Source organism: Epinephelus moara, chromosome 5 (genome assembly GCF_006386435.1).
Source record: "Epinephelus moara isolate mb chromosome 5, YSFRI_EMoa_1.0, whole genome shotgun sequence".
In the NCBI taxonomy this organism is placed as follows: Eukaryota; Metazoa; Chordata; class Actinopteri; order Perciformes; family Serranidae; genus Epinephelus; species Epinephelus moara.
In genome coordinates, this window is record NC_065510.1 from 24,984,367 (window position 1) to 24,993,656 (window position 9,290).

The following is a 9,290-nucleotide window of genomic DNA, read 5'->3' on the forward strand; positions in this document are numbered from 1 at the left end:
AGTCATTTGCGGAGACCCACTTTTGGACCATGACCCACCAGTTGGGAACCACGGGGGTAGTACTTCCTTGTGAGCGTTAGATTCGCCTGCCATCAAATCACAGATTCATCAGATTTCTCAAAACTGTGCGTTGAAATTGGATTGTTTAACCACAACTGAGAGAATAAAGTAGATCAAAGGAAGCTGGATTATAAACAAAATATTTAGGCTTTGTTTAGTTAAAAAAAAAAACTTCTCCAAATTGAAAGGCTTGATTTTACTATTCTTCTTATTTTTATAAATTTAAATGTATCCGTGTAATGTTATCCATAAATTTGATGTAACATAGCATTTTTTTTCTCAACCATTCCCTCCCAAATGTATCATTATAGGGGCTTTGTGGCTCAGGAATACATGACATTTTCAATCGTTGGACCATTTTATTAATCATGAGAACTCAACTATGCAAACCAAGCTTTGCATTTTGGTCACAATGACTGTTTTGGGCTCTCCTGCGTGATATTTTGGCAGTTGCATCCAACTTTGTCAAGCAAAGCTGGTGTGTTGCTCCAGGGGCAGGAACTGCATCAACAGAAACTGTTGGCTTAAATAGGAGAGCAAGTCATGCACACTCAGTTACTTTAGTGAAGCCAAAACTAACAGAAAGAAAGACAATGTTGAAATAACTGGGAAATATCAGTTAAGATGAGTGAATTTAGAGGTAAAACAAGATGCTTGAAGTGTTCATTTCTTTCTAGTCTGATTTGAGCTTCTTCCTCTAAACATTTCTCCACTGTCCTCATTCTCTCAGGACAACTCAGACCGTGAGTTGAAGGAAGCTGCCAGACAGCGTCGCCTGAGGGAGCTGGAGGAAAAGCGCTTTGCGTGGTCGGGTGCAGATCAAAGCGGTGGATTTGGTCGCAGCAGCAGCGAGAACGACGTGGAGATGCTCACCAAGGAAGGCCTGCTGGACTTCTTCCAGCAGAGGTCTCAGAGTCCCCACAGCCCGCTGGGACGCTCCGCCAGCGCCCGCCGCCACCGTCACACCATGACCTCCATAGCAGATCGAGAACTCAAAGGATACCTGGAGCTATTCGGAGGCACTGGAAATCCCACTGACTATTCCAAGTTCAACAGCCTACCTCGGTCGGGCCGTGCCATGCAGCGGAGGACGACCCCCTGGATCTTAGCCCAGGATGACAACCGCGAGCTGGGCTGTGACAGACAGGTGACGTCTCCACGTGCAGAAACTGAGCCTATCAGCCCGCTGGCCAGGTTCTCCTCCTCTGGGCTGAATGATAACGACCCATACAACAACAATAATTACTCATCGGTGTCAGAGGGCAGCGCTCTGCCTCGCCCCTATTTTGTCTTTCAGAAGTCCGCCCATCTTCACAACCCAACAATTACCGGCCACATGAATGTTAGTCTGGAGACGCACACTTTAGTTCGAGGACCTCAAGCTTTTGACCTACCTAGTCCAAACAATAACAGCAGTCATCTGCACTTTGTCAACCAGGGGGATGTTGTGGTGACTGATTTGGAAAAGGAGAGACAGTCACTTCCCTTAAATCTGGACATCCTCCGACATGATAAAGTTTTAGAAAGAGGAGCAGATCCCAAGGCAGCCTGGGGAGGGAAAATAGATCCTCCCATACAAGCCGGGGTCTCTCCTGAGAGAGAGAAAGAAGAAGAGGACAACAGCACAGTTTCGTCAACAACCTGTGATACACCCCTCCCACTAGATACATCTGTGTCCAATAAGAAACCAATGTTTTATATTCTAGACTGCACAGAGGCGGACTGCTCTGTCACTTCGGATTACTCTGAGGTTGAAAGCTCATCTCTTACGAAAGAGGGACATTTCAGAACGACGACTGACTGCGGGAGATCTGATCAGGAGAGCCAGCAAGATCCAAGCTCTCTGTCCTCTAATTTGGAGTCTCCTAATGACCAGTCCATTTCAACCAATGAGCTTTCAGCGCCAAAATCTGTGGACGCATCATCCATGACCCCGTCTGCTACCACAGAAGAGTGGGACACAGAGAGCTGTGACACGGCAGAGGGGAAACAAGGCGCGGAAAAAGATGCACAGAGAAGCAGCAGAAAACCAGCGCATACAAAGAGTAAACCTAACAAAGCGACTAAGGGCAGTGGAGGTCGCAATGTGCGAACATTAACCAGCAGCGAGACTCAGGGCATGCGGAAAGTTGTGCCCATTAGCAAGCTTACAAGGACAGGTAGCAACAAGAGAGCAGATAAACCTTTGGGGCAAGACAACGGAGAGCCTCGGCGGCCTCTTCGGGACCAGAGCACCCCAGCGAGAGGAAGGAGCGAGAAAACCACAAGACCTCCTCGACACTCCAGCCTGCCTCCAGACGAGTCAAAAGCTCACAGGGGAAGCAGCCTCACAGGCGGCATTTCCAGATGGGCACGCGATTCGACCCCAAGAAAAGGTTCCATCCACAAGCCGAGCGCCAAACCCCTGAGGAACATCCCTAAACCCGCACCTGAGGAGAAGATGTGCCGCTCCACCATGAGAGCCCTAGCACAGGCCCAAGCTCAGGCTCAGGGCGCGGCTTCCTCTGAGAACAGCAGCTGTCACACGCTCAACGTAAAAAACACCTCCGATGTCCCCAGCTTTGCCCGCAACACAGTAGCTTCAACTTCTAGAACCAAGAAGGAGCTGGCCCCTCCGTCTGTCCCCTCCACCCCGTCTCGCAGCCCCTCGCTTCTAGCTCGGCAAACACCGGGGAAGCAGAACAGGTTGTCATCTACAGTTAGTACCAGCGAGGAGCGGCCACAAGGGACAAACCTGCGACGGGTGCAGAGTGTGAAGGCAGCCAGTCGCAGCGCCTACCGCAGCGAGACTCCCCCACCACCTTCAACACGTGAAGAAATCCGTAAGACTGGTAGCTTTTCTGAAAAGTCCGTCCAGTCTAGAGACTCGGTGACGCCCAGCAGAGGTGGTAAACCAAGCTGGAAATAAACAGACTGCAGAAAGAACAGAAGAAAGAGACTTTGATGTAAATTGATATTCGCTCTTCTTCCCCATCTACAGTGCCGACTCGTATCATGCAAAAGACAGGATTCTGAAAAATGATTTTAAGCTATCTCACCATGAGGTTCCTCCAGTAGCTGACTCTGTTTCAGGTTTATGAATTGCAAAGAGCAAGATGCAATGAACTGCTTCATGAGTTCCTGTTTTGTTGTTTTCACAACTTCTCTTTTTTTTCTGAGGGGGGGGGCATTAACTAAACTGACAAATGGCAAATTGGTGTTTTTACCCAGGAGCCTCTTTGCCTGCTTCGCCGTCTGTTTCCTGTATATGCTAGTGTCTGTGATGCTGTTGATGCTGAACACTACTGACTATATGATGCTGCTAATTAGCTCCGACAATTTGAGACTGAGCTTCAGTGTCCGTTTCATTCAGGGTTACAAGATCTGTTGTACCTTAACTTGCTGCTGTTACAGTGTCTTCTACTGTAGTTTTGTTGCGTCCTCCAGTAGAGTATCGCTCCTGTTTGCTTTTTGGTTCCTTTGCTTGATACCTCAGAGAGATCGCAGTGGCCTTGTACCAGCAGGAAAAGTAGAATACGTTCATTTGGCTCTGCATGATGAAGATGTAGATCTGATAAAATGGTTTAAACTGCAATGTCACTTTTTTACAAATCCCTGGTATAATAATATTACTACAATATATAAAGTCACAGATTATAAGACAGTGTATACCAACTGTGGTACTTGTTGTACCTTGTGTATGTATGTGTGTCAGTAGTTTGTAAATGTGTTAGAACTCCTCCATAATCTCATGGAGTAGACGTGCACGTAGGGAATCGTTTCCTGTATACTGTAGGCTAACACACAATCTGATGCTTTAAGAGAAAAGCATTGAACATGTCTGAAACTACACTGAAATAATCGTCAGTCACGTGATTATGTTGACAGTCTGGTCTAATGTTTCTACTGTGAATGTAGTCATGTCAGATGTTCTCTAGGCCTGCACCTTTCCTGACATGGTTAAATCGCAACAATAACTGGTCATAATTCAGCCTAGCTCCAGTTTGTTTTTGTAGCACCATTACATTTGAGTCACAGAGCTGAGCATATGATTTTTGAAATATTAAATATGTCATTTGTGGGGGTTTTCATAGAAAAATACAGTCTGCTGCACAAAAGAGTTGTGCAGGAATGAGTCCTAAAACCTTGAAATGAGTTAGCATTTTAGCTCTCCTGGTTCCCTCATCTCGAAGTCAGTCATTTTTGAATGGGTTTATGGTGAGATACTTGAAATAAGGTCTGTGATTAACACAAGCTTAAGAGACTTTCACATGTTGTCACGTGTCAATGACATAAAATACGTCTGTACGGTTTGGGGACCTCAGAATTGCATTTCTGCTTTTCGCAGATGATGTGGTTCTGTTGGCTTAATCACACCATGACCTCCAGCATGCACTGGGGCGAGTGTGAAGCGGTCAGGAAGAGAGTCAGCACCTCCAATTCTGAGGGCATGATTCTCTGCCAGAAACCGGCAGATTGCCCCCCCTCAGGGTTGGGAGAGAGTTACTGCCTCAAGCGAGGGAGTTCAAGTATCTCGGGGTCTTGTTCACGAGTAAGGGTAGAATGGAACAGTTTGGTGCAGTGTCTGCAATGATGCGGAAACGTCGTGGTGAAGAGGGAGCTGAGCAGGAGGGCGGAGCTTTCAATTTACTGGTCCATCTACGTCCCAACACTCACTTATGGTCATGAGCTCTGGGTAGTGACCGAAAGAATGAGATTGCGGATACAAGCATCCGAAATGAGTTTCCTCCGTGGGGTAGCTGGGCTCAGCCTTAGAGATAGGGTGAGGAGCTCAGACATCCGGAGGGAGCTCGAAGTAGCGCTGCTGCTCCTTCGCATCGAAAGGAGTCAGTTGAGGTGGTTCGGGCATCTGATCAGGATGCCTCCTGGGTGCCTCCTGCTGGAGGTGTTCCGGGCACGTCCCACTGGCAGGAGGCCCCGGGGCAGACCCATGCCACGCTGGAGGGATTACGTGTCTCATCTGGCTTGGAAACACCTTGTCCCACAGGAGGAGCTAGAAAGTCTTGCTGGGGAGAGGGACGTCTGGGGTACTTTTCTTGGCCTGCTGCCCCTGCCACCCGGCCCTGGTTAAGCGGATGAAGTAGACATCTGTAAATACCCCCACTCATTAATTTTGAAGCTTTTATGTGTCTAAAAAGACATTTGCTAACAAGTGGCTAAGTGAGACTAAAGAACATCATCACGCCGAATGCAGCTTAACAGCCTCGTGGTGTTGGTGGTGACGATGAAATCACATGACCATATTGATTTCTTTTATAACACAATATTTGCTTTGAACGTCTGACGACTGTTTTTTTGCTTAAAAATGTGAAGATTATCTTGCAAAAAAATCACAAAAATCACTTCCTTAAAGTACCATAAACGGTTGTTTGCCAAAGATCTTATTTTGTGCAATAATCCAAAATCCAATGGAAAAATCCCGCTGGCTACTTGACAAGGGAACCAGGGCGAAGCCAACTTCTGACTGGGCCCAAAAAAAGGTCATACCTGTAGCACTCTACAGTGAAGTCTAAGCAGTATATTTCCAATTTAAAAAAACTATGTAACTCATTTTTCAAGTTGCACAAATGTTTCGCAATCCAAAGATGGTAGCTGGAAATGACATATTTTCCTGCTGAATTTGTACAAAGCGAAAGTAATTTTGAAACTTATATTTGTCCATATGTATGTTATATTGTATTGTTTTATATTTTCATACAAAATAACTGGTGTATACGTATGTTGCTTGTGTCGTACAGAACTAGTAGGAACTAAAATAATTTCCTGCTACCTGGATAGGAAATATAGTCGCAACTTGGACAATGGGTCAGAACATCTTTTCTTTATCATGTACCAGATTTAAGAGTCTGTCAATACCTTTAAACACCTTTAGTGTTTATAATCATCCTTCTTGGCTTTTTTAAGATCGCCGGTTATTTATTTAAAAAGCAAACAAATGCGTAGCTCCGTAGCTCAAATGCAAAGGTAATACCAACGAGAGGCACAAACTGAATTCTGCCCTGTTGACCATTTCACACCACTTGCCTTTCAAACTGCATTGTGCCATTGTCTCGATGGCAGCAACACACACCACAGTGCATTGCCTTAAAGCTTAATGTAGCCGATCCATCACCAGTAGAAACTCCTCGATTGTAAAAGAAAAAAAAAACAAGGAGGGTAGAAACTTTTCCTACATTCCATCACACCGAGCTGAAACAGTGATAGTGATTCACTTTGTACATAATGTAAAGACATAGTATTTTTCTGACTATCAATATGTTTACATAGCATAAAAAATGAAGGGTAAAAGAGAGAAATATGTGAGCGCACAGATATTTTGAAATGCTCCAAGTATCCATATCTTGTATCAGATGTTGAGAGCTCTGACCTACAGTGTAATGTTGACATGTGGTGGCTTCCTTCTTCCTCTTCTTGTAATGCAAATTAAGTTGATGAACACAAAAGGCCCAGTGTGACATGCCGCTGTGTGTGTGTGGCCTGCATGTAGCCTAAACTTAGAGTCCATTTCAAATAAAGTAACAGAGGACTGTGACTACACGTCAATTAGCCTAATTACATTATTGATCAATCTGACCAGTATTTTCTTAGTTAATCATTGGGTCACAGTGAAAATTACCTGTTGCAAAGTCATCCTGAGGCCCAACTAGACAAATTCAAAATGCTTTTTTTGGTCCAAACACAAATATATTGACTTTTCAGTTATGGTAAGAATTTGATGCTTTTCTCAACATATAACTAGGGAATTTCTTTTTTTTATTTTTGCATAAAAAATCACTCACATGATTATTTGATTTTCGGAATTGTTGCTGATCATTTTACCACCGACTGCTAAATCAATCACCTAATTTAGCTCTTTACTTTAAAAAAAATAGTAATGAGTGTCCATCAGGAAATGCTATAACTCATGAAATTTCACTGCCATTCAGCCTAAAATTAAGACTTTAATTTGAGCATGAAAATTCACCTTTATTACAGTAGTTAAACATGACTGAGAGTTCTGGAAAAAGCAGAGTAGTAAGTGGACTTTGAATTACTGAAGTTGTAAAACACATGCAAGATCTTTAAAAGAATCTCTTACTTTAAACTTGAGATCACAAAGATTGTTGAAAATAATTCCACTCTTTCAACCGTTTTTCAGCTTATAAAGTATAAACGAAAACTTCCAACCAAGGAAAAATGTGTCTTTAACATAAAAAAGTCGCCCTTAGATGTTTAATTGTGGATTAATCTTTTGTTTCATCACGTGAATTGGGTTGTTTTAAAAAAGACAACTTATTCTGCATCAGCTGTATAGATGCTATTCCTCCACCCTGGACACAATTAAAACAATAAGTCTCACTCTCCTTCACTCTGTCTGTCCTTTGAGTCGTCCTTTGTGTATCCCACAATGCCCCCTGCTGCTACCTCTTTAACTGCACCAACCCCCTCCACCCCCACCAACCAACCCCACCCACCACCCAGGGCATTACAATGCTGCCCTTTACATTTCATCTGACTGACTGGCCTACAGCAGTAGAGCTGCTGAGGAATTTGAATACTTACTCACCCTTTTCGCCACAACTTCCTTGTTAAGGGGTGGTTACCACAGCAACAGTCCAAACATCAATTACCATTGCTTGCTAAAGGCCTGTAAACCTTAAGAAGGTCACTGCTGTCCACAAATTTTTGTCACATTATGTGGTATTGTTTCATGTCACTCTGCCTAAAACCTGCTCACAGTATGTGACTTTATGTTTAGAATAAATCTTATTTTGGGATTTTTAAATTTGCAGAATTGCTGATTCTCTAGTATGAATATGTATTCCCTCCAGTTATCTTTCAACAAATAATTAAATGTGTCTTATTCTGGCATTAATTTACCCCCGAGGATGTCTCTCGTACACTGGAATGACTAGTGTGTTTATTTTTTTTTACTTTGTGATGAGAATCGTTGAAGTGTCTGCTGTAGTTTTCACACCTGAGGCGAATATATGTAGCTGCTCTGCCGCTCAGCTTTGGTCTTCTACAATCTGAACAATGAAAATAAAAGACTGATCACTGCGATCATCTCCGATCAGTAGACCACAGGGCTGCAAATTGTGACATTACTCTTCTGCAGTTTGTATTTCTGATGATGACATCTGAGAAATAAAATAAAATCACGTTGCTGTGTAAACTGAAAACTTGGCCTTTGTTTTTCTTTGACTGGTTTTTCCTTCATTATAATGGACGCTGCTCTGATCCTGAACTTTGTTTGACTATGTAAAAATATTTGGTTTTCTGCAGTGTTGAGCCCACAATGTGGAAACAGACTGCTAATTCAAAGCTTTGCATTAAAGGTCTGTTGTGTAGGATTTAGTGGCATCTAGTGGCGGACGTTGCACATTGCATCCAACAGAAACTTGTAGGAGAACTTTGCCGATGCAAAAACACAAATGGCCATATCTAGAGCCAGTGTTTGGTTTGTCTGTTCTGGGCTACTGTGAGAACAACTTGGCAGACTATGTGGAGGAGGAACCGCTCAGTATGTAGATATAAACAGCTCATTTTAAGGTAACAAAAACACGATTGTCAGTTTCAGATGATGATAAACTAATGAAAAGATAGTTATATTTCATTTCTGCTGATATAAATGCCACTAAATGCTACAAACTGGACCTTTAAAACTATAATGCCCACAAATCGCTATTAGTCTGTATTTTTTCAAATAAATATGTTAAAATAAATACACAAAGACTTTAAGGGGAGGTGTTTTTCTTGTTAAGATTATTGTCAGTTATGTATATGATTTGATTCTAAACAGGTGGAGTTTATATTTTCACTGCATTTGTTGAAGATACTTACAGAAAGGGAACATCAAATATTGACCAAGACCAAATGTTCAGTGCACAAAAACACTTCAGTGGGTGAACCTCAGCCTCTCAACCACTAGAGTGCAGCAGAGTACCTTGTGAGTCAGCAGTCCTGTCACTCTCAGCCAGTACTCTGATTTATTTTAAGGTTCCACAGTGCAGGGTTTGAATGCATTTTGGTATTTGACAATATTGTGTCATTTTGTTGTTTTTGGACACAGTTTTTGAATTTTTATGCTATATTTTAGGCTTTGAGAAACCCAATAGGACCAAATTAAATACCATTGTGTGAGACACCCCACTAGTAAATGTAGAGATGTGACTGCTGTTGTATTAAAAGGTTTGACCTGGGGTTTCACATCCACTCTATATATGTATGTTTGTCAAGAGGACTAAACG

The 9,290-nt window shown here is 43.0% G+C and overlaps 1 protein-coding gene across 1 annotated transcript in view; it reads left to right on the forward strand.

Annotated features, from left to right (window-relative positions):
• The window catches only part of fhdc1 (FH2 domain containing 1), a 49,637-nt gene extending 41,415 nt beyond the window's left edge, over positions 1-8,222 (forward strand). The window contains exon 12 of the mRNA XM_050045487.1: positions 791-8,222. Within this exon, the coding sequence (XP_049901444.1) occupies positions 791-2,968 (2,178 nt within the window). The 3' untranslated portion in view covers positions 2,969-8,222. The remainder of the gene's footprint in view (positions 1-790) is intronic.
• The last annotated feature ends 1,068 nt before the right edge of the window (positions 8,223-9,290 follow it).